This window comes from Ochlerotatus camptorhynchus, unplaced genomic scaffold (assembly GCF_037179485.1).
Source record: "Ochlerotatus camptorhynchus isolate MF236.1 unplaced genomic scaffold, CSIRO-AGI_Acam_v1.1 ptg000361l, whole genome shotgun sequence".
Taxonomy (NCBI): Eukaryota; Metazoa; Arthropoda; class Insecta; order Diptera; family Culicidae; genus Ochlerotatus; species Ochlerotatus camptorhynchus.
Window position 1 is genome coordinate 14126623 of NW_027040849.1, and position 26597 is coordinate 14153219.

The 26597-nt window shown below is 40.2% G+C and overlaps 2 protein-coding genes across 2 annotated transcripts in view; one reads left to right on the forward strand and one right to left on the reverse strand.

Moving 5' to 3' along the window:
• Positions 1–23549, reverse strand: part of LOC135709432 (protein sax-3-like) — a 798478-nt gene extending 774929 nt beyond the window's left edge. The window contains exon 1 of the mRNA XM_065231751.1: positions 22349–23549. The gene's annotated coding sequence lies outside the window, so the exon portion shown is untranslated. The remainder of the gene's footprint in view (positions 1–22348) is intronic.
• A 2120-nt stretch (positions 23550–25669) lies between these two features.
• On the forward strand, positions 25670–26377 carry LOC135709610 (uncharacterized). Its single transcript, XM_065231995.1, has 2 exons — positions 25670–26070; positions 26113–26377. Exons 1-2 carry the CDS (start codon positions 25670–25672, stop codon positions 26375–26377), a joined length of 666 nt encoding a protein of 221 aa, XP_065088067.1.
• The last annotated feature ends 220 nt before the right edge of the window (positions 26378–26597 follow it).

The following is a 26597-nucleotide window of genomic DNA, read 5'->3' on the forward strand; positions in this document are numbered from 1 at the left end:
CTTCTGAAAATGTTAGGGCAGTTCCATGAATATCAGGAAAACTGTGAGAACTTGAGGTACGTTCCTAAAAACTTTAGGTTCGTTTCTAGAACTTTATGGCTATTCCATTTGTTCCGGGAACAATAGGGCTCTCAACCGTTTTAATTAGCAGCTCGCAAACTCGATTTTATGGGTGCGAATACAGCTTTAACTGCAATATTTATTAGCTTAGGTAAGCATTTAACTCATTTAGTTATAATACTACTTACAATTATTCGGTTTGCGCGTATGGAATATTAATGCCTAACCGAAATCCTCGTATGTGAAGCAATCTGTGATAAATTTTAGGTTATACATAGTTTCTAATTGTATTTCATATAAACTTACGGCTGGGATCTGCTAACTGTGATAACTATCTGTTATAGTTTAGGGTAAGATAGTTTAAGTACAACTTTAGCTGTAAGAACTGAAAAAAAACATAGTTTTAGGCCTAATTCAAAGATAATTACAATCACTTTAATTTACTTTTAACTTTCTTTTCACCTCTAGGATTTTCTACAGACAACCTCTCATCGGCCACGTCATTGTCCGTCAACTTTTACACTTTGACGTTTTAAGTCTTGGTAACACCGTTCGCTGCGGGGCAGTGCTGGCAGCAACACCATTTATTTCAGTTAAATAGAGGAAACCTTCAAGAAGTTCCGAAAATTTAGGGATAGTAAAAAAAATTCAGATAATGAACTTAAAAGTATTAAGAAAGCTACACAGAAGATCTATGTTAAAAGGGAAGTTTAAAGATCTTCTGGGCAGTTCCATTAATTTCTGAACAATTCCAGGAACATCATGAAGAGAACATAAGGGAAGTTTCGTAAACTTCAGGAAACAATAGAGATCTTCAGAAGAGTCTCACGAATGAAAAGAAGTACTGAGAATTTCAGGAAGTTTTAAAAAGCAAACTGCGGGAACAAAAGGGAAGTTCCGAAAACTTCTGGAAATTTTGGTCAACTTCAGGCAAACATCAGGATTTTCAAAGCGGTTCCAAAAACTTCAGGAAACTGCAGGAAATTTTAAGAAAATTTGAGAAATTCAGGGATATCCAGCGAACTTTAGAGAAGTCAAAATAATTTCAGAGATGTGGCGATAAGTTGAGGAAAATTGACATTTTAAATAACTTCCAAGTACCTCAAAGAAGTTAAACTAGAGAGCCTTAGGGAATTTCAGAAATATTAACGGAACTTCCAATAGCTTCATAACTTCGTGAAATTTAAGAAATTCCAGACTTTCAGGGAATTTCAAAGATTTGTATGGGTAAGGTCCGATAAATTCCGGTCAATTCCATAAACTTCAGAAAAACTTCGAGAATTTTTTCGACAGTTCTATTTGGTTCAGGATAATACCAAGAACTTCGATAGAATTGAGGGCACTTCAGGAATGCTTCGAGAGCAGAAGGACTGATCAGAGAAACTAAGAACAGTTCAACTAATTTCAAGGAAATTGAAGAATGTTTAAGAACTTCCAAGAAACTCAGGGAATTTCCGAAACTTCATCAAAGTACCAAGATCTTTATTTAAATTTCAGAAACATATCAGATGTTACATGAGCATCAGGAAAATGTGAGATCATTTTCAGGGAGTAGTTCCATGGTTTTCAATGCAGTTTAAAGAAATGCAAAAAATGCAGGAACTTCAGCGACGATCAGATTATGTTCAAAAAAATCGCGAGATCTTTTAAAATGTTCAGAAATCTTCAAGAACCTCTAGAGACCTTCAGAGAAGTATATAGATTTTTTCGGTAGTTTCATTAAATGTTAGGAAGCTCGTAGAGCTTCGTAGATGATTAGAGATCTTCATATCAGTTTTATGTATTTAAGGAAAATGGCAGGATATTTCAAGGAATTCAAAAATTATGGGATATTTCAATAAATTCATGAATTTTGCAATGCTTCAGAAACAATGCGAGGGCTCCCGGAATTTTCATAAATATGATTAAAATTTTCGGAACCATAGAAAAATTATTGAACTTCAGGAAAGGTTCAAACCCTCACGGAAGTGCAAATAAAACTAGGATTTTACGCAAATTGTCTACTTTTGTGGATGCTCAAAATCTTTCAGAGAACTCACCGCTACCTGATTACATATGCTAGTTCTAGATCCTAATTCATAGATGTAGCTTCAGAATAAGTGAATCGTGAAGCTGTTGAATTTTTTTTTGGCGTAGGACTACGGCTTTCATTTCTATATGGGGGTACACTTTGTGAAAACCAAAAATGGAACATGAAACAAAATTATGAAAGATTTTGAACATTAATAACTCAGCTGCCCCTGGACCAATTTCAATAATTTTATCACCTATAGATCTCTAAAATTTTCTCTAAATTCCTTTAGAATTTTCATTAAAATTATCATTCTTTGGCCCTCCTTTTTTCTGTATTTAGCTGATGTAGGTGAATGAAAAGAGAAAAAAAAAATGCTACGATGTCCACGCTGCAGCGAACAAATTCGAGGTCAGCGCGTCCAACGTGCAACGCTGAATGATCTTGCGGCTTCGGTTGCTGTTGTTAGGGACCAACTTTCTGATGGAAAAAAAAATGTATGTGAAATTATAATGTTTCCATGTTTCTTAATTTTTAGCTATTTAAATATTTAACATTTCTATACAGAGCTGGAAAAGGGCCTATCTGCTACAACAACATTTCCTGTTGTATTTGACGATTTGGGCGATGGATAAAACCTCCTTTATCATGCTATGAAGCAAAAATAGCACCTGGTTATCAAAAGAGAAAGTCGATGAAGAGAATCGATCAAAGCTGATAGGCCGTTTTTTCAGCTCTGTATGTATTTATAATGTGTGATATACCTGAAAATTTTGTGACACATCTTATAAAACTGCCGAATCGATTGACAAAAAAATCATTAAAATCCATTGATTATTGGCCAAGTTATTAGCATTTAAAGTCTGTCCAATTTTCGTTGCATTGCCCTAGATTGGCCCCTTTCTCGAAAGGCGTAGTCCTACGTCAAATACAGGATTGAGATCCTTGCAAAACTCTCAAGGTTCATGAGTTTTGATGAATGTATTTGATGAAAATGTTCAATGAGTTCAAATCTCACCCCGGACAGGTCACGAATGACGCAAGAGCGTTAAAGTGATTTTAATTAAATTAAAAAAAGGGGAAAACTTCACGGTCATTCAGATGACTGCTTTCAATGTAGTTCTCATAAACTTCAGATTCTAGGAAAATTCCAAGACAGTTCTGAGTAGAATCCTTTATAGGATTCTAAATAAATTGTAATGAAAACTCGAATATCTTAGGTATTTATGGTAACAAATTCTGATTGAATTTTGAAGATAATTTCTTAAACGTACTGAGCAGGTCCTGTGGAATCCTGAGGAGAATTTAAAGACATTTTAGGAAGCATATAAAAGGAATGCAAAGGAAAATTCCATGCGGATTTTTTTAGAATACTTACGGTAAGTAAAGGATGATTAAAATTGTGAGAAGGTTTCAGGAAAAAATTCAAATGAATTCTGTGGAGACCTTCATAAGAGTAGTTACTAGAATTCCAAACTATTTTTGCGGAAAATTCAATGGAATTTCTGATGGTAAATGCAAGGGCAAGGATAATCCAAGGTAGTTGTGAGAAAAATACAAGCGAAGAGGAATAGCGCTGCCGGTGGTGTAGTGGTAAGCGCGATTGCCTTTCGCCCCGAATGGCCTGGATTCAATCCGAAGTACAACTGTTAATCCCCGGTCCTTGAGTTGATGGGTCGATAGGTATGGTCCAGGTGCTGGAGCTTCATCCCTGGCGTTAGTAGCATTGGTACTCAGTAGAAAAACAAAATCTAGAAGACTACTTCTTCTTCTTCTTCGCATTTCAAGCTTATTGCATATCGCATATTAGCTTATTGCGTGCTCTCAACTTATTTAGTGTTCCAGATGCACTTCCACAGTTATTAATTGAGAGCTTTCGATGCCTGTACCATTTTTGCATTGGTATAATTGTATGGCAAGTCCAACCATACTTCTATGCCCAGGGAAGTCGAGAAATTTTCCAACCCGGAAAATTCCTAGACCGGGACCGGGAATTGAACCCAGCCACCTCCAGCATGGTCTTGCTTTGTAGCTGCGCCTTTACCGACTGAGCTAAGGGAGGCCCCTCTAGAAGACTAATGATGGGGAAAAAGCAAAGAGAAATAACCCAAAGGATGTTCTGCAAAGAATTCAATGAAGATGGTTAAGATAATTTCAAAGGAATTCATCATTTCTATTCCCAAAATCTTCTTGTCTTCTTTAGCTTTATCATGTCTTCAATCATCTTCACAAAAAGGAAATGTCTTCAAATTATCTGCTGGAAAAAAATCGTCACATTTCAAATGTCATCGGATATGAGTAACAACTGAAAGTGAAACTAATGCTGATTGAGGTAAAACTATTTTAGATTAAAAATGCAGCTTCATATATTAACAGGTAGTCAGGTAGTTGATTCAATGATTCTAAATCTCCGGTATCCTTTATTAACTATACCTAGAGGCCGAAATCGTACCTATGGTCAGTTTACTGATTATACCTGAGATTCTCTTCAGCCGTATAAAAAGGCTTATCCTGTGCTCATTAAGCATCATTCTTAATTTTGTCTTCAGTCTCACAGTCTTCCACTAGTCTGCTGTAATATCTGAACTTTCTATTACTCTCGATCTTGGTTGATCAACTCTAACTCCAATTTTTTCATAAAGCTACGCTGTTACTTGTTTTTTCTTTGCAAATACTGTTTTTACATGGCTGTAAAACTTTCCACTGCTGCACAGAGTCTGGATTATCTTCACAACACCGATAGCAATATGTTGTCTTGTTTTCACAAAGTAGGCTGTCAGTGAACGTTTTTACATCATTTAAATGGTTAAGTTTTTTCAAACTGTGTAAAATTAGCTTGATGTTTTCATGCGTTGTGCACACGCAAACATTGTGGGTTCCAGAGCAGTTTCGCAAATGAAGAGAATCCAATTTTTACATTGCAGTGAATTTCATTGAATCGTTTATAAGCTTCTCTCAAAGTCATCATTAGTAATCTTTTTTGAATGGCTTGTCGTTTTCCTTCTTTCTGCACAGACACATAATCTTTTTGATCAGACATTGCCCGGCTTATATCATCATCTTCAAAAAAATTATGACTGCCAATTTTGTTTCATCACTTAAGGCTGTGCCATATTTTGCGGTTTTTGACGAATGACCTTCCTTTATCAACTTAGCCTCTGTTGCAATATATCTACTAGCATTAAATTGATCCATAACTTTTTGTGTTGACATGAATAAAATTAATAATTTTTCACTTCTTGCAGTGGATGCATCGAAAAACTTTTCCTTCATGTTTTCTAAAACTTCTTTGAGTTCATTCACTTCGTCAGGGGTAGTGGATGTTAAGGGTGATACGGTCAAAATTTGGTCAAGGGAAAACGCGTGTAAATTGGTGAAATCGTTTATTTAAAAAATCAAATTAAATTTCTTTTTCAAGTTCAATTAGTATAAAATTCAGGAAAAATATTCAGTTAGGCTTCCGCTTTTCCAAATCCGAATTGCCGGGCCTTACGCTTGACCCCTGCCATCAGATTTTGTACAGCCACCTTGTCCACCTTCTTCGCTGCAGAAAGCCAGTTTGCCTTGAACTGCTGCTCGCCCTTAGCAGTTTTTTTGGTCTTCTTTAGGTTCCGCTTGACAATAGCCCAGTATTTCTCAATTGGGCGGAGCTCTGGCGTGTTGGGAGGGTTCTTGTCCTTGGGAACCACCTGCACGTTGTTGGCGGCGTACCACTCCATGGCCTTTTTACCGTAATGGCAAGATGCCAAATCCGGCCAAAACAGTACGGAACAACCGTGTTTCTTCAGGAAAGGCAGCAGACGTTTATTCAAACACTTTTTCACGTAAATTTCTTGGTTGACAGTCCCGGAAGCTATGAAAATGCTGCTTTTCAAGCCACAGGTACAGATGGCTTGCCAAACCAGATATTTCTTTGCGAACTTTGACAGTTTCATGTGCTTGAAAACATCTGCTACCTTTCCCCTTCCTTTTGCCGTATAAAACTCCTGTCCCGGAAGCTGCTTGTTGTCGGCTTTGACGTAGGTTTCGTCGTCCATTACCACGCAGTCAAACTTCGTCAGCATCGTCGTGTACAGCCTCCGGGATCGCGCTTTGGCCGTCGTATTTTGTTTATCATCGCGATTTGGAGTCACTACCTTCTTGTAAGTCGATAGTCCGGCTCGTTTTTTGGCTCGATGCACGGTTGTAGACGATACACCCAGCTTATTTGCGGCATCTCGGAGAGAGAGGTTAGGGTTTCGCTTGAAACTACCGGCAACTCTCTTTGTCGTCTCAGCGGCTTCCGGTTTTCGATTTCCCCCCGATCCAGACTTCCTGGCTGTCGACAAACGTTCCCCAAACACTTTAATTACATTTGTAACGGTTGATTTGGCAACTTTTAGCGATTTTGCCAACTTTGCGTGCGAGTAGCTCGGATTTTCGCGATGCGCGAGCAAAATTTTGATACGCTGCTCTTCTTGCTTGGACGGCATTTTGACAACTGAAGAGTGAATTCCAAAATCAAAATAGGAGCAACATTCTACACACACACACCTTCAAAATGAGGGGTGTTCAGGTTTTTTAAATGCAAAATTGAAAGAAATACGTCAAGTTGATATTGACCAAATTTTGACCGTATCACCCTTTAGTTGAGTTTTCCCACGTCTATCGGTAAATAATAAGATCAACTTAAACGAATGGCCCAAATAGGTAGGCTACCTCAGCCTTACACTCGACAGCAAGCTGCTCTTCAGGGAACACGTTGACAAAACGAAAACAAAATGCAACATCCTTATGAGATGCCTGTATCCGCTCATCAACAGAAGATCCAGTCTGTCCCTGAAAAACAAGTTTGCTGTCTACTAGCAAATCATCTTTCCCGTAATCGAGTACGGTCAATCAGGGAGAGTTGCGCCCAATGCCTTCGTATTAAACTCCAAAGAATTCAGAACAAGATCCTAAACAGTTCTCCACGGACGTGAAATTCTGAGGTCCACCACCTGGCTGGTCTTCAGAAGAGCGAAGAACGGCCTTCTTGGAAAGGTTCAGAGACACCTGTCGGAGATAAGATCATCAGATTATACGTGATCTAACACGATAGAATCCCAAGTAACATTGCAAGTTTATCATGGTTTTAAAGCATTCTACAAGTCTAAATCATGGTCTACAGAACCCTCATAAAACCATTTGTTACTTGGGTTAAGTTATAGTCGTAGTTTGGTAGGTTATCACATTTTTCATTTCAAACAAAACACACCCCCAAGGAGCGTATTCTGTAAACTGGTAAACGCAAATATACAATTAGAATATCAAATAAAACAAAGATGAAGAGCCAAATAGGCTAACGAATTGATATGTTAAATCAATGTACAATCATAATCAACAGAAATAAACATAATTTTACTACTACTAACTGCTTGTAATATTGAGTGTTCTCTTTGCTGTCGCCAGAAGCAGACGTACTTCTCGATGTGTATCACGCGATCGTTTGTGTACTCGACAGCTACCATTGTGTGGTGTTCATTGTTCATCATCTGCAGTTTGCTCGGTCGATCCATTCGACCTTGGAAGCATACATTTAGTGATGAGTGTGTAAGTGAAGACTACGTCCATTTCTGCAATAGAAGTGCTATACCTCCCTTTGGCGATATTGCCATATCTGGAAACAACTGGAAGTGAATTCTTGCGTCACTTTTCAAATAGACCAATGTAACATATCCACCATTTTGAGAAAATCGAAGTTGAAGTTCGACTGTTTAGAAACAATACATTTTGCAATACTATTTTTAATGTAGTTTGCAATACTATTTTTAATGTAGCTGTTCGCTCTTCGATAAACTGCACACGCGTGGAATATGGCCACAGAAAACGGGGGAATTCGGATCACTCGGACGAACTATAAATTAAACGCGTGGACTACACAGAAACGACCGTATCGTGCGGTGGTCAAAAGCCTAGTTGGCAGTTTATTCACCCTCCTTACCTAGCTTGCCCTAGAGAGTCTGTGTTCGGGTCAGACTGTAAAAATGCTCTCTTCTCTACACTAACAGAAATGATTACAAGTGATAAGGACAGATAACAAAAAACATCAAGAGAAACTCTACACAAAACATCGAACCTTCTACCTAGCTATTCTAGTCGTTTTGTACTGAACAAAAGCGTTGAAAATTCAGTGGAAACGGTAAAATTACAATTTTGCTTTGAATTTCATGCTACAATGTAGAAAAAACACGTAGGACGTTTTGACCAGTCAAGTTGTACATTGGACGATTTTTCTCAATGACATAAACATTGGACGTTATGATCTACATGATACTAGATTCCCTTTCACAGATTTCAGAGTGGAGTACTTAACTTTAGATTGGCCCTGCCTTTATAAAATGAGCACCAATCGGGTTAGGCAGTCCGAATGACCGAAGTAACAATCATGTATCGATCATTTCAAACTGAACATTGGACAATTTTTGACCTATGATTATCTTAAATAAATGAAAGTAAATTTGGATGGGTGTTTTTGTATCACAAACAATGATCGAAGAGCAATAGTTTGCATCGTTTAACTCGATTTGTTTACATTTGTTACATAGGACCTTTTGAAAAGTGAAGCGAGAATTCTGTTCTAATGGAAAAAGTGTGTTTTGTTTTGTATATCTTGACTATAGTTTTAATATTGATTATAATGTATATTGAACAATCAATCTTGGCACTGTAAAATTCATGCGGTTGTGCCTAATAAAATAAATAAATTAATGAGTAAAAAATAGATGGTAATTTTTCATTTAAATTAAACTAAAGGAGTTTAAAATTGACTAAATTCATTACTGCCAAAAATCTGTACTTGTCAGCGACAAAAAATAAAACATCTGGCAAATGTCTGCATCGTGAAAAATGTCTCCAATACAAATGAAAAGTCTCGACATTCACAGCAATGTTTGCAAATCCGGCATCCCTGTTTCCACTCAAAATGATCATCCCTAGCCCTTCCACCACCGCCGGTAAGCCCACCAAAACTAAATTGCACCACAGGGGGAACACAGCACAACAGAAATAACACTCGGCTCCTTTAAGAGCAAGATATTTGGCGGCTGTTTTTGGGCTGTTTTCATACCAGCAATAGCAGCAGCATCCATCGGCAACGCAGACCAAACATATTAACTGTGAAAACCCAAACAACCCCGGCTTAAAGGACACGACCACCACCGCGACGACGACGATGCAGCATCATCCCCCTCCAAGCCGGAATTTCCTCATCGGAGCGAGGGGATCGAAAAGTCATGCAGACACTTTTGCTTTCAACATTGCAATGCTTTGGCTCGGTGCTGTTTCACTGAGTTGCTACACTGTTTTTTTTTTCTTTGGTGAGTCTGGATGGAAATGCAATGACTTCCTTCTCTGGGTTTTGGACGACCGACATCGTCCCGGGGATGAAAATTGCACTCTCCCGGTCGAAGTAAATACACGGAAATTCTTTTAACCGTGTTTCTGTGGTTTCCAGGGGAGAATAAAGGTGTCTGGTGGCTGATGGTGGCAGCAGTATGTTTCGGGTGCCATAAAGTTGGTAAATCGAATTTTGCTGAACTCACACAGCAGCACTGCTCAGGGTGGACCAGGAGGGGTGAGTGAGCGAACAACATTCTTTTTTTCGAAACATGGTTCATCGTTTTATGTTTCTGAGCAGAAATTTTGAGAATCGTTTGGACGATGGTGGAACTAATAAAGTTCTGACGGTAATCGCTTAAAGGGACCAGGTGTCAAGCTGCTGTAATTCTCATAGCAATAATAGTAATGGAATGGACATTGGTTCAAATTGAGCTGGGTGGACATTACCTGGTTTGTTGAGCTCTTTTTGTTTTGGAGAATTGAACCCAGGGTCAGTGTATGTTCTATTTGCAGAGGTTGGTAGATTTTGTGCGATTTGTATACATTCTGATCGAAAATGCTACCTATCTCCATACTAAGCCCAAGAAGAATAAGTTCCTTCGAATGAGTTGCAGCAACTGGTTGGTTACTAAAATAAATCAAAGGGATTATATCAACTGGGCCTAGATTCAATCCCAGTCGAGGTCGTTGTGATTTCAACAGCACATAATGAGGAGATTTGATCCTTTCAAAGCTCCAAAACCCCACCGTCTCAGGAATAAAGTAGCAGCCCATTCAATTTCTAAATTAGATTTGTCGGCCACAATCAACACTCCGACGACACGGTCGTGCCAATTTGTATCGCTATCGCCTGCAGTCACCCAACCTTACCAAAACCCGAATTGAATAAAGCTGCCAGCTTCCAATTAATTTGAATCGTGATAAATGGTCTGCCCTCACTCCAATAATCGAAACCACTCATCGTCTACATGAAGAAATCAATATTTGAGGTTCAAACGGGTCAAACGTGCACCGTAACATCGCCCGGCGAAGCGCGCGTAAGGTCAATCTGGCAGAGCTGGCGAAAATTTAAACAAATTGTTTTACTACTTCATCACGACTTTCAAATTAGGTTTGCTTCCATTTGGATGCTGTGTCCGGGGGCTACCTTCCATCGCCGCGCCAGGTCTATCAAGAGAGCGACTGATTTATTCAAACGACGACTATCCAACTGTATGGGCACATACGAGAGAAGAGAAGTCAACTGATTGTAACGTCTCGTCGCAGCCGCAGTCGAGATTGGGAAATGGACCAACTCTTTCAACTCACGGGAACAAATTTCTCGAAAAACGTTTCAATTAACATCGATTAACCAAAACGCGCACGGTTCTCGTTCCGTCGTCGGCGGCCAACAAGACATTGACTGACTGACAGGGGCAGCAGCACTCTACTGTTGCACTTAGCGGCTGGTGGTCGTCAAACTACGAGAAACTGCTGCCGTCGTTCTGAGCACAACAATCCCATAGGTAATGGAAGCCACTGCGCGTTATTTGTGAGTATAGTTGGAGGACCACCGCCGCCGTCAAATCTTTTGAACAGTTCTCTCCCCCCATTTCACGCGGGCACGCATTCGGGGCTTTGGATCGCGACCGCCCAGCATTCAGCGGCCATCAATTATCGGTCGGTCGGTTGGTTGGTTGGTTGGCTGGTGATCATTTGGATGCCCCTTCCTTCCCCCTGAGTCCACTCGAGACGGGAGTCGAGAGACTACCTGATTCAGCTCAAAAATTTAAGAAAGAAACCAAACTCGGACGAAGTCGATCAAGTTCAATGCACATATCAAATAACCAATTAAAGCGGAACTTTTCGTCGTTTACCGTCGTCGTCGTTCCACTCGCTGCATTGTGCCCTTCGTGGGGACGATGGCGGTGCAAGCGGTATTAATTAAGCCATAAATCAATAAATCTTCTGAATAATTGGACGGCCGTTTCGTGCGGCCCCAGTTCGGTTCGGATTTGGTGGGTAAGGTTTCCCGTTGAGGTGAAATGTTTCGGAATACAAATCATTCATTGGTGCGGGGTTTCGGCTTGCAAGGGCTACTAGGTTGTCGACCGAGAGGTTTCAAACAGCAAGCAGCTTAGGAATCGAGCTGAACAAAGCCGTCGTAGAATAGTAAGACATCAGCTATAAATCCGACGGTTTGAATTAATGAAGTCGTGTGAAGGGTTTCAACCGTGTGGATGCCAGTTTGGGAATTGGGTCGTTGGGTTTCTATGAATCATTTTTACTCTTGTGATTGTGGAAATAAGGAATGCAAACCTGTCGATCCATTGGATTTCCTGATAAGGGTACTATGGTAGATTTTCTGGAACTTCAAGCCTGCTGTCAACTTAGAGCAATAAGTATCATTACCCTAAATTTATATGTTATTTAATAGAAGCAAACCGGTAGTCTGAACGGTTTTAATTAGAATTGGAGTGTAAGCTCCGCTAATCTGCACGCGATTCTATTTTTTTTTACTTTTGATTTGTTCCAAATTGAAAATAAATTACAGATTTTTTTTTTTAAATTTATCTATTTATTTCGTCAACTTTGGAAAAGAAGTTAAAAGTATAATTTTGTCTTTAATAAAAATCAAGCAGTGTCAGCTTTCCTATTTTTTATGAGTTATAATGCCTTACGGAGTAAAAATATTGTTTTAGTTTATGCCGAGACATTGTAAAGTAAATGGTTTCGCAGTATTGATTGTAAGAGGCCATCATGCGGTTTAATGGCCCATATTTTGCATAATTTGTGCAATGATGTTTTATGGCAAATAAATTTCGATTTCGGAGTTGCCGAGTGGGTGCATGGAAATTTAATTTTGATAAAAGTTCTGTGGAGTCAATGCGCTGCGAAACGATATCGTTTACAAATGAAACCATTGCATATTCACGACGCTCTTTCAATGTTTGTATGTTTATAAGCATGCAGCGTGCTTCATATGATGGAAGAGGAAATGATGTCCAACCTTATTTACGAAGAACGTATAATAGAAATTGTTTCTGTACGGATTCTAATCTTTCTTCGAGCGTGATTGAAAAAGCAGACCATACAATGCTGCAATATTCCAGTTTTGACCTCACGTGGGCAATATAAAGTGTTTTAATTGTGTATGGGTCCTGAAAGTTATAGCAAAAACGCTTGTTAAAGACTAGCATGTTTTTTGCCCTGTGAATAATTGTGTTGTAATGGTCTATGAAAGTTAGTTTAGAGTCTAAGATAATTCCTAAATCCCTAACTCTTTCCCATTTTTCTACATTTTGATTTCCTAGTGCAATTGAAATATTTGAAGTTGTTCTTTTCCTGCTAAATGATATTAAGTAACATTTTTTTACATTCAATTTTAGTAGACTTTTTTTTTTGCACCATATGTAGAATATGTGTATTTCATTCCGGAATAAATTGATGTCTTCTTCATTTCTTATTTCCAAAAAGAGCTTTATGTCGTCGGCATAAATAAGCAATTTAAGTTTATTGAGAATGAAAGAAATGTCGTTTACGTATAGAATAAAAAGAAGAGGTCCCAAATGAGAGCCTTGGGGACGCCTGAAGTGATTTGAATTTGACTCGATTTCTTTCCGTTGAATTTAATTATTTGTTGGCGATTAGTTAAATAAAGGGTGATACGGTCAAAATTTGGTCAATATCTACTTGACGTATTTCTTTCAATTTTGCATTTAAAAAACCTGAACACCCCTCATTTTGAAGGTGTGTGTGTGTAGAATGTTGCTCCTATTTTGATTTTGGAATTCACTCTTCAGTTGTCAAAATGCCGTCCAAGCAAGAAGAGCAGCGTATCAAAATTTTGCTCGCACATCGCGAAAATCCGAGCTACTCGCACGCAAAGTTGGCAAAATCGCTAAAAGTTGCCAAATCAACCGTTACAAATGTAATTAAAGTGTTTGGGGAACGTTTGTCGACAGCCAGGAAGTCTGGATCGGAGGGAAATCGAAAACCGGAAGCCGCTGAGACGACAAAGAGAGTTACCGGTAGTTTCAATCGAAACCCTAACCTCTCTCTCCGAGATGCCGCAAATAAGCTGGGTGTATCGTCTACAACCGTGCATCGAGCCAAAAAACGAGCCGGACTATCGACTTACAACAAGGTAGTGACTCCAAATCGCGATGATAAACAAAATACGACGGCCAAAGCGCGATCCCGGAGGCTGTACACGACGATGCTGACGAAGTTTGACTGCGTGGTAATGGACGACGAAACCTACGTCAAAGCCGACTACAAGCAGCTTCCGGGACAGGAGTTTTATACGGCAAAAGGAAGGGGAAAGGTAGCAGATGTTTTCAAGCACATGAAACTGTCAAAGTTCGCAAAGAAATATCTGGTTTGGCAAGCCATCTGTACCTGTGGCTTGAAAAGCAGCATTTTTATAGCTTCCGGGACTGTCAACCAAGAAATTTACGTGAAAGAGTGTTTGAATAAACGTCTGCTGCCTTTCCTGAAGAAACACGGTTGTTCCGTACTGTTTTGGCTGGACTTGGCATCTTGCCATTACGGTAAAAAGGCCATGGAGTGGTACGCCACCAACAACGTGCAGGTGGTTCCCAAGGACAAGAACTCTCCCAACACGCCAGAGCTCCGCCCAATTGAGAAATACTGGGCTATTGTCAAGCGGAACCTAAAGAAGACCAAAAAAACTGCTAAGGGCGAGCAGCAGTTCAAGGCAAACTAGCTTTCTGCGGCGAAGAAGGTGGACAAGGTGGCTGTACAAAATCTGATGGCAGGGGTCAAGCGTAAGGCCCGGCAATTCGGATTTGGAAAAGCGGAAGCCTAACTGAATATTTTTCCTGAATTTTATACTAATTGAACTTGAAAAAGAAATTTAATTTGATTTTTTAAATAAACGATTTCACCGATTTACACGCGTTTTCCCTTGACCAAATTTTGACCGTATCACCCTTTATGATTCAAGCCATTTTAGGAGACCTGACTCAATTCTATTTTTTTGCAATTTAAAAAGTAGCATTGGTATGTCTATACGGTCAAATGCCTTGCTAAAGTCTGTAGAGAGAGCTTCTACGTGGTATCCATTATCCAGCGACCCTTGAAAAAGCCGTGTTGCATGTCAGTAATTCTATTTTTGATTTGGAGAAATAATTTTTCGTTGACAAATGCCTCGAAAAGTTTAGGAATGCAAGAGATAATGGCTATACCACGATAATTACGTACGTCAGATTTTCAGCCAGATTTAAAGGTAGGCACTTGAAATGAGCTTTTCCAAATATTTGGGAAGGTTCCAGATTCCAGGGACATATTAAAAATCCAAAACAGTGGAGCAGTGAGTTCCATTGCTAGACATTTAATAAATACTGGAGGAATTTCGTCAGGTCCAGGACCTGTTGAGGCATCTAACTTTTTTAAAGCCTGCAAAATATCCTGCCCTTGAAGTTGATTGAGGCCAACGTCCCTTGAAAATTCTGGAAAAAATGCAAAATACGCGGTCGCGATCTTCTTCAGAAAATGTCGTATAGATTTCTTGAAAAATTTTTGCAGATAGATTGCAGTTTTTTCCGAGCTATCACCGACATTTTCGTCGAGATGCATTATTGAAGGAACATTGTCAGAGATTGAGCTTGCCGACTTCCTCCGCAAGCACAGTATCGACCAGTATCGACAGAGACCCATCTAAAGTCCAGCGACAGCTTCTACTTACCTGGCCGCAACATTATTCGGCTTGATCACACCAGCTCCGGGGGGGGGGGGGGGGGTTTTGTTGCGGTTGTCGTCAAGAAAGGAATCAAATACCACACTCTGTCCCATATCCGCACCTCTATCATCGAGGCCCTTGGTGTGGAGGTGGAGTCGTCGACTGGATACGTCCAGTTCATCGCCGTCTACTGCCCTTGACAGTGTGCCGTCAGCAGTGGACTAGCGACTAAATTCAAAAAGGACCTGTCCACCATCACCCGTAACGGTTCCCGCTTCGTAATAGGAGGAGATATAAACGCTCGCCATGAGGCCTGGCGGAACTACCAGCAGAACCAGAACGGTCGTCTGCTGTTCGACCATTCACAGCATGGGCTGTACTCCGTTTGGTATTCGGATGAGCCAACATTTATCTCACCGGCGGGCAACCCATCGACGCTAGACCTGTTCCTGACAAATATCGGCTTGTCCAAGCCGGTAGCCTTGAACGAACTCAGCTCCGACCACCAACCAGTGGTGGCTGAACTGGGCTGCAACGTGGCTCCTGCTTCAAGCCTGGGCCCAGTTTGGACGCGTAGTAGACAGGCACATCATCGAAAACCCGCCGCTTGACTCCGTGGAGGACATCGACCGAGTGTTGGAGGGACTCCACCAAGCCATAACCGTAGCTGACGAGGCGTGCGTCCGACGAGTTCCTGTGAGGGGTAAGTTTATTGTCATTGATTCCCACACCCAACTCTTGATTCGCCTGAGGAAACGTGAAATGGCCGATCTGAACAAGGAGATTGCTTCCATAATGGTCTCACTCCGGAACGAAAATTTCGGGCGGCTTGTCCAGAATCTGGACGACCGCTACAGACCATTCTGGAAAGTTGCCAAGGTCATTCTCACTTGATTTTTACAACGGAAAAACAAATACAGTTTATTGCTAGAATTAAAATCTACTTTTTCATAAATACTTATTACAAGTTTAAACTTCATTCTATCGATTGCTTCAAACAGAACTATGTTTTGTCAACTGTGTGCAAAGTTATTAGCAAATAAGCAGTTCATGACCAAAACTGTGTATGTCAAGCATGCTCACGACAATGAATGCATTGATCTAGTTTGAAAAATAACCGAGCATCCTTTCCTTCGAATTGGAGAGGTGAAGAGGTAACATTGGTCTAATGTAAAACAACGATGAATGAATTAATCATTCCCACAGGGCCTTGACGGAGCTAGAGTTGCAATCGGGAGTGCTGATATGTATTCACTTTCAAGCAAGCTTTTATTGATTATTGAGCTGCCCTTATAATGAATTCTAGGATAGCTCAGATGACAAGGCAAGCGGCTGGTGATCAGAAGGTTCTCATGGTTCAAATCCCATTCAACGACATGTATATGTATGTAGTTCATTTTCTGATATCTGTGTGGTACGTTCCACGTCAGAAATAATGAAAACAATCAGTACTAAGGAATAACTTACGCCCATCCCTGTGTATACCCCCGTCTCTCTTATTTTTGGGTCAATTTTCCACAGTTTGAATAATCGTTTAATAAATGCATAATAATGTCTAATTAAACGTTACTTCACATGAGAATAAAGGGTATACAGAGCATCACTGTTTTTTTTTTAATCAAGGGGACGCAATGATGTCTAATAAACGCTGAATAATCAAAAATGTTATCGAATAAGCTCTGTTACAACTCATCCCAAGCAACACGGGTTGTTATGCAAAAGTTGAAAATACATCTTCAAGACAAACTGTAGGTATTATTTCTAAAAGGAGTAACTTAAATACTTACATCTACACAATCAAAAAAGCGCAAGGAATTGCGTCATATAAAACAAATTTTGGTTATTTCAAAACATCTATAGCACCACTGGATAAGTTCTGTAAACATTTTTAGCTACATCGTTAAAACTAACGAGCTTCAACCATCTCCATTTAATACTTATTAAAGGTTTAAAAATCTGTCAGAAACACATTTATAAAACTGAATGTATGTTGGCTACAGCTGAAAAAATCATACCCTCAATATTTTAACAGCAAAACAAAAAATCTGTTTTCTTGATTATTATTTTTTTCAACTAATCAGAAATTAGTGCTGATAAGTTCTTAAATTTCTGGATTGCTAAGAGCTGTCTTATACGTGATAATTACATTTTAAATAATTAAATATGTTTTCATCTTGCCATTAATGCCCGAAAACTTAGATGCACTTCGAAATTCATCGGGAAATGTGTTGTTTTGCTTCCAAAACTAAAATGGGCCTGCTGAATTTTACAATATTTGAGAAATTATCTTTGTGATTCATCTGGAAATAACGCTCAATATGAACAATTATAAAAAGAAGATTGACGGGAGCAAAAACGACGCATGGCGTCATGAAAATAAAAAAAAACTGCCGATTGAAAATATTGATCATACCCCAAACAAGACAGTCTTTCACATATAAAAGTTTTAAATTAAATGGCTTTTAATTTTCAGAATTATAGTTAATTTACTGCACATGTCTTTCAAAAACTCACGAATTGTTACGAAAGCAAATATCCCCTTATTTGGTGTTCTTTCGAGCGCTTTCAATAAACTATGAAATTGCCTTTATTATATTAATAATAATAATTATATCATATTAATTATACCATTTTACCATGAATTCCTTTACCCTGAATAAGAGATAAACAAGCCTTCGGCTAAAAATCTCTCAAATAAAGATTAAAAAAAAACTCTGAATGATCCACTACCACGAATACTCCATTGAAAATCATAACTCAAATTGACCGAAACCCAGCATTTTGAGTGCACTTGATAACCGTACAACACAGTATTAAAAAGATATTAGCCATAAATTCCATCATTTATCACTTTTAATTCTTTAAAACTTTCCTAAGCAAAGACTATTATAGTGCTTGCTATACATCATACAAATTCATGCGTTGGTGGGTTTAGAAAGCTCTCAATTAATAAAAGTGGAAAAAACTAGGACAAGCCAACAGATGAGTAATTTCAAGACAAACTTGTCGAAGACAATATATTATTGTTTTACCGTTCATTATATATTGAGCTATTCACATGATTTACTGAGGAATTGATACAGATATTTTGATAATTTAAAGCTGATGAAGTTTGGTTTCAATAGAATAGGATCGAATTTCTTAGTATACATTCAAAGACTATGAATAGCTAATTGAGTTATTTCCCTTTAAATCCGATTTAATTAAATTAATTAATTAATTTTCATAGATAGGCGTATTTCGTCCACTACTTGTAGATTTCCTCAGTTCCAAGTATTCAAGTAGTACACTGAGCGGTGCATGAGTACGTGGCACTGAAGTAGTGGACTAAATACGCGTATCTGACAGTAGATAAACAATTATAACGGAATTAGAAGAAAATAACTCAACCCACTCAAAAGCTCCTCATCGTTTCATTAATCATGTTACGCATCAAACGAAAGATTAATTAAGACTCTTTTACATTTTTTTTGGGGAACCCACATACTGGGACAAGGCGAGAAAACTTCCAACGTCTACTATTTCTTTGACCGAAACAGAAACTGAAACAATGACTAATCCAATGAATTGTTCACCTTCCCTTGGAATTGTTTAGTGCGATACAATTTTGCATTAATCCGAACGGTACATTGTAGAGCGTGAAAACACTTAAATAAATCCCGCTCTCTACTGCATAATCATACGGCATGATAGCGTAAACATCCCTCCATTTTATGTTAAAAAAATTATGAATACGTTGGATTCCTGAAAAGTATTAAAAATTGTTTAGCCGGCAATGTGAATGGCTGTTCCGACATCTTTCAAGCAAAACTTTTCAATCCGACACAACTGCTTGTAAACAATGACTTCGCATATCGATTTTTCGTAACTCGTAACTCACCCACGCAAACTAACACCACGATCTTGTAGGGGAAATTTTCATATACCTATCTGTTGGTGGTGTTAGTTGGGCGTTTGCGTGAGAAGTAACGACAAATAGACGTTCGAAACCAGTGTTAACAAAAGCAGTTTTTTTTTCCTCTGTTCGGGACCTAACACTACTGACTGCGACCAGTAAATTGATCTATTGTAGTATATCCCGTGTCCTTAGTTTAGTGCATGTCGTATTACTCCATCACTATTGAGAAATGATGAAGTATTCGATTTTTTTACAGTTGTCACTCTTGCATTTATCGTAAGGATCCGACTATTTATACCCTTCGGAGTGTTGAAACACCCTCCAAAGGCGCGCCCCTTTGTCAGTCAAAATTGGATTTCTTAGCAACAAAATTAAGGAATGACACCCATAATGACCACTTCAAACTAGGGAACAACAAATAGAAGATTAGGAATCACATAGACAACTAACTAATTTTTTTCCTTGTTTCAAGATCATCTTCGGTAGACAAAGCCGAGTCTTGTCACTATCAACAAGGCATAAAAAGTAACAAGGACTAAGATGTGTTCCTTGGATTACTGAAAAATTCTGTTCCCCTAGTTTGAAGTAGTCAGGACAAGGAATCGGTGGTAGATCTTACATCCCGTAACGTACCACGAAAAGGTGATCTACTCACGTTACGGGGCAACTTATTATGATGGATGTGTGTTGCTTGGGGCATAACATCTCCTCAAAAACAGTTAATCGTGGTTAGTTGAGTATGACTGCTTTTGTAAACAATAACTTCAATCGCCGATTTCTTGCGAATAAACGCCCTAGCAAACAAACTATACCAACAGGTAGATGCATCCTTCCCCTACCTGAACTCGTTATTTTGATAGGAACTTTTATTCGCAAGAAGCAATTGAAGCCATTGGTTACAGAAGCAGTTGCACTCTAATATTGAGTCGTACTCAATTGTCTTTTCTCAACACTCCATACCAACAGCCTGCAGACCCCATCACGAATACTGAAACATTCTACCTGAACACAACATGATCCAACCAGCACCCAACACATTCAATTTGGAGAAAATACAATCGCCAATCTTTGTTGAAATTCCTACTCAGGTTGAGCAAACAACTTCGGAAGCTCAGCAACCTCCGATTCGTCATACGGATGATGTCAACTCGTCAATTACGGATTCTTTTAGCGTTCTGCTTCCTTCATTGACTCACCTACCAAAAACGCCGAGGTCTTCGTTGCACCAGCCGGGTATAACGTAACCAGGTGCTACGCCGATTTTAGATAACCAACAAACATATGACAGAAAAAAATGAAAATAAATGTTTACATTAGTAAAACATTAATAAAACATCATTAGCCGTACAAGTTTTTAATTACTCCCCACGAAAATGCATAATTTTCTAGATAAAACAGCTGGCTATATAAATCATTTCAAAAGCTCTTTAACAACCTTCTTATTGTGATTTTCTTATTTAGCATTCATAAAAGTCCATAAGAAATGAAATCAAACAATTATACGACATGATCTGTCCAGTAATTTCAGAAAATTAGATGCAGAAATATTGTTTTTAAAAAACATCATTATAGCTTTTACAATACAGAAGAAGATTGTTGTTACTTCTATATAACTTTTATACAACATCTTTGTTTTTATTCGAAAACATGTTTTCTGTGTTACTTGGGATATAAGTTAAATAACAGCATCTTGACATACCTTATACAACACCAATTGTTCAATGTGTTGTGGTTGATTAAATTCTCCAGATTTGTGTGAACATAGCCTGAACAGAAGTTATTATTAAAAATAATGCAAGTATTATTAAGCATGCAGTTGAATAAAATCGTCAAGAAGTTGTTTCTTCAATAGACGATTGTTTGCTGGGATGTTTGTCCTCAACATGTCGCTGTATGAAGAACCAACGGGTTGGGTGAATCGATAGGCAAAATCGCCTATATGAATCTACAGGACATTATTAAGAATCTCCTGTTAAAAAAAGGTGAGCCTCCAAACAAGAAGATGCCGCAATGAGTGGGGAGATAGCCCCCGTTTATCCACGAAATGTTAACAACAGGGAGTAGGCATTCCCTGATGGTCCCTCCCAATCCCAGCATTGTTTGTTATTTGGTGCATAATGAAATTCGAATGTTGTATGAGCAATGAACAATACAATAAAGCAGTTATGTCACATTTATAAATTGTAAATATGAGGTTGGGTCGTCATATTATGCTACTGAAAAATTAGAAATGGTTTTTTCACCGTATCTGATTAGTTTAATTTGTGAATACTGCGGCCAAAGACTAAAATACGACAATCACTTATTGGAGGTGCAGAAGACACTACGACCCGACCTCCTATTAGTGTTACAACAATTTGTGGTAGTAACGAGTTGATAATGATGACTACACACACACACACACATACGGTGTTGCTAATAAAAATTTAGTTTTGATGCTCTGCTTGTCTGTTGACCTTTTTTTTTGCTCGGGAGCACGAGCCAAAAGTGCCATGTACTACCCGACTTCCAAATGCCGATCTACTCTTAGTTTGGCAGCTTTAGGTATTACTTCAAGATTATCTATAAAAATCCTTGAGAAGATGAACTAGCCAACGAGCTAAAAATCTCGCTAATAACGTTAAAAAACAAATTTATAAAAATCCGAGGCTTTCTCAAACGATCTACAATCGAGAGTGCTGCATTTCCCATGGGAATCAGAGCAAACTCAATGTCGCGCTCATTCACCACCACCGGCAAACATTCAACATGATCAAACGGCAAGTGAAGTCTGTTTCCCCTTTGCAAAAGTTCAAGTGTCTCTCAAAATCATCAAATATCCAGCAAACACCCAACACGTCGGTTTACGAGTGCCATTAACCGCTCGCAGACTCTCACGACACCTGAGGCAACCTAATCGACCCCAACATATTTAACCTAGCCTTCACTTGGACACTTTCACGTACAAACACACCACACATAACCTAAAACCGCACAAATTGATGTGTTAAAAACCGTCCTCTCCGTAAGGTGTCCAAGTTCCCATTCGCACCCTCTGCCCTGGCCGAGCCTAGGCAATGGCATTGCATTCGGTGGTGCTCTGTACCCTCAGGGGGGGAACAAAACTCACAACACCGAAAAACCGCGCGCGCGACACACATTATCTAAGACATCAATCAAAAAAGCACTGTAGCCACTTAGCATCCCTCCTCCTCCACCTCCTCCTCTCTTCCAACGAAACTATCATTTCGGATCACCACCAAACATCGACTCGTCGGCCGACTCGTCGTCGCCGCAAACAAGAGAGACCCAGTAATTAAAAGCAATTTTATTACATGCTCCTCGTCGCGAGTCTCACCTTCATCGATGTCTAGCGCTGCTCTTCTGACCCACATAGCACCCGAAAACAGTGCTGTCGATCGCACACTCCTTGGTAAATAGCGCTCCAACGCCGTCTTAGATCATATTATAATTTCTTCATTAACACCTCCCGCCGTTGACGCACCTTGGATGGATCCTCAGATTCGCATCATCAACTGCACTGACTGTTGCACGACTCTTCACCACGGGGGTATCGATCGGGTATTATTCAATTTTTCTGCTTCGATGCTATAATAATGGCACTGAACAACACCGATTCACATTGTGGCAAAACTGCCCATAAATCGTCGTCGAAAAACCGGGGTTGATTTACGAGGCTCTACACCGTGGCGCTTCCTTCGTAGCTTCCCAATAATGGACCTTTCCATGCGATAAAACACACATTCCCAAAAACAAATCGAACACAATCGGGCGTGGTTTGTTTGAACACCATTCGATCCCGATCCCGAGATTCACTTTCAACGGAACTTCTTCCCGTCCCGTTGCTCTTCCCTTCCTCCGAAGAAGATCTTCCAAAGAATCAAACACTAACACGCAGACCCAGCACGGATGCTGCCTTTGCCTTCCTTCTTTCGGTTCCTTCTCTATCTCGCATGTCAAGACGGCATAAATTTATGCTCGAATCTCACTTTCCGGGACCATCCGTCGTCGTACGGCGTAGTCGTCGTTCTTGGAACCGGCGGCCCTCGCACTACCCGGCCTCCTTTCAGCAGTCTGATCCAGCCAGCAGCGCGCACATTGCACTAATCTCTTCCCGTAATTAAATCATTAGCGCACTGCATACGACGAACGACGTCGACTCGCCACGCTATTAATATCCCGAAACTTAACGCGCCCGCGATGCACTTTGAGTCCCGGACCAACTTCAACGTCGTCGTGACTCAAGGCGTTCTATTTTCGGCCAAATGATCATTCAAATCCGGCAACCGGCTGGCAACCCTATCCTTGCTGAAAGGATTCTCAAAACGCATGCCCCAACGCCATCCCCCTAGTCAAAAACACACGCAAAGCACGCACCGTGGTACAAAGGAGTCATTCGGCTATTCGGAGAGATTAACGACGCAGGATAGGCAGGCACACCTCCAGAGAGTCCTTCCAAAATCAAACCAAACCAAACAACAACGATGCTGGTTTCAACACGCGACGCGCTTCCGTATCCGTTCGGTTGTTTATGCTACGGCGGCGAGCACTGAACTGAAGCGGGAGACGGCCTCGCTGCTAGACGCCGGTATGACGCCCGGAGAGCGAGAAAGAGCGAGCATGTCGTTTTGCCAGAGAAAATCAAGGGAGTTTCGTTAAGTTTCGGATAAAATTCTCCCATCTGGAGCTGGTGTTGTATAGGCGAACGGCGACGGCGACCCGGAAGGATTGCAAGAGAGAACTGCACCATGGTGCATCTTCACCGCCTGCTCAGATGCATCGCGGTAATGGTTGTTGTTTTTATGCTGCTTTGTTTACCTTCTCGGGCATCGAAGCGTTTGTTGGGGTGGGAGCGAGAAACGTTTGGAGCTGGTTTTGTTGCACGGGAGAGTGTTTTGGACAGTGCTGTGTCGCGCAACATTGTTGATGCTTATTCGGGTGACACTCGGAAATCTATCGGTAGAAGCGCATTGGTTAGGTTTGGAAAGGCATGCTTTTTTTAACGTAGGACTACGTCTGTGATTTCTATATGGGGGTACACTTTGTGAAAACCAAAAATTGAACATGTAACATAAAATGAAAGATTTTGAACGTTAATAACTCAGCTGCCCTTGGACTAATTTCAAAAATTTTATCACCAATCGATCAGATATATTTCTACACATCTGTTGAATTTAAGACTTCATCATTTTTTAAATGTCACTATTGAAAATTGCACGAATGTGCAACTGTTGCTTTGATAATTAAAATTATCACTGATTGCCTGCGAAAAGTGATTTCCCTAACACAGATTTCAAAGTTGAATTCCATCTGGTCTCATCAATCACCGCGTGGTGAGTGGTGGTGTTCTCAATCACCCAACGAAAGGCTACCTGCAAGCTGCGAGCTGCAGCCCACATGACCATCCATAAAAGGAGGAAGAAGCTACACAGCTATTGATCGGAATCAGTAGCTCTTCGTGAGTCGCTGTGGGCCATCTATGTCAAGTGAATCATACTAAAGAGTGTAAACAGGGAGAACCCCGCTCAAATTCATATTCCTACAGAAAGCACAAGCTCCTGCTGCAGTTAATAAATATTATTTATTATATAAGACCACGTACTCCTACGTCACCATTGCGTACAACCCCATAGGGCTGTCCCTTGTAGTTTTTTCACGTAGGATTACGTCTTTCGGAAACATATTGAGGGTGCAATCACACAAAAACCAAAATCTACCGCGTTACGAAAAGCGGTCAGGTTTTGACCATTTCTAACTCTGTTAATAGCGGATGGATTTCAATTCTAAGCAAGTCAATCGATTGGAAAATTTTCTACGAATCTGCTAAAATAAACACCATAACAATTTTCAAAAGTTAACTATTGAAAATTACGCAAATGTCCAACTGTTGCAATGGTGATCAAAATTATCAGCACTTTCCCTAACACAGATTTCAAAACAAAATTCCATCCGGTCTCACCGAACGGTGTATATTCAATCACCTTGAGTGATGGTTGCTCTGCAGGATGTGTCAGTGCAACCACCCTGAAAGGTTTTATTAATTTACTTAGAAACTCATAATGATTTAAATTTTAATGAACTTTCTTTGCCACCAAATAATTTGTTTGCATTGAGTGCTGAAGGACATTTTCCAATGATGGTTACTCTACGGATATGTCAAGGCGTCTACCCTGCACTGTTCATTGTGTTAATATAGTTGTTTTTTGGTTTTCTACTTCTTTCTCATCTTATAAAATTTATTTTAAAATTTCGTCATGAATTTTATTTAAAAGTGATTCAAAATTCATTGTTGCTGCTCTATTATGTTAAATTGATTTGAAATACCTGCAGGGTGGTATGGTACAGAGTTACAAAACCAGCCTCCTTGGAGTAGTGGCAGCTGGCCAAATCGGGCCAAAAGATGACTTTGCCCCTATGCTTGCGGATGAACGGCAATACACGCTTTTTCAGGCATTCTTCGATGTAAACTTGGGATGTTATAGTCGAGGATTTGACGAATGGTTCCGTTTTCAGGCCACAACTGCAAATTGCTTGGCAAATCATGGCCTTCTTCGCAAACCTGTCGGAAAACGCGAACTTGAATCTTCCCGGCACATCCCCACGTCCAGTCGCGATGAAAACTTTGGACCGGGAAGCTGCTTAAAATCGAGTTTGACGTATGATTCGTCATCGATCAAAGTGCAGCTGTTCGGATTGGGAAAAACCTATTCCGGAGGAATTGCAGGATAAGTGGCGGTGTTGGTGTGAGTACAAGCAGCGCTTGGAAGAGGTGGCAGTACCGCGATGCTTCTTCAAGGGAGTGAACAGCTCGGCTCTCGAGAACGTCGAGGCACATCTATTCGTAGATGCGAGCGAAGTGGCTTGCGCAGCAGTTTTGTATCTTCGCTTCGTGGACAACGGTTCTCCTCGATGCGCGCTGGTGGTGGCTAAAACAAAAGTCGCTCCGCTGAAATCCCTTTCCGTGCCACGTCTGGAGCTACAAGCGGCGATGATTGGAACAAGACTGCTCGACTCAGTGTTGACTTCGCTGGATTTCCAGGTTAACAAGCGCTTCCTTTGGTCGGATTCATCAACTGTCCTGTGTTGGTTATGATCCGATAGCCGACGGTATCACCAATTTGTGGCCTTTCGAGTGGAAGAGATACTCACATCTACTAGCGTAGATGAGTGGCACCACGTGCCTTCCAAACTGAACATTACTGACGCGGCCACGAAATGGAAAGACGGACCCAGCTTCGATCCAAATAACTCTTGGTATAGTGCGTCTCAGAAGCAGAAGGAAACGGACATCGATTTGCGAGCTGAATTCTTGTTCCATGGATCTACGCCTCAACCGTTGATCGCCGTATCCCGATTCTCGAACTGAAATCGACTCCTGAGAACAACAGCCTACGTTCTACGTGCAGTGCGTAGATTGGGAGGAGAAAAGGAGGTCAAACCCGATATCTTGACGCAGAAGGAGCTGCGTAATGCAGAAAACTTGCTCTGGCGACAGGTACAAGCAGAAATGTATCCTGATGAGTACGCAATTTTGCAACGTAACCAGAAGAACCCCAGAAATCCAGCCTCAATTCCAAATTCCAGTC

What these genes read in the sequence shown, in the direction of transcription:
- LOC135709610 (XM_065231995.1), top strand. Translation starts at nt 25,670, where the DNA reads ATGATTCGTCATCGATCAAAGTGCAGCTGTTCGGATTGGGAAAAACCT. An exon ending in GTTAACAAGCGCTTCCTTTG is followed by an intron (nt 26,071 to 26,112) that starts GTCGGATTCATC and finishes ATGATCCGATAG; the next exon opens with CCGACGGTATCACCAATTTG.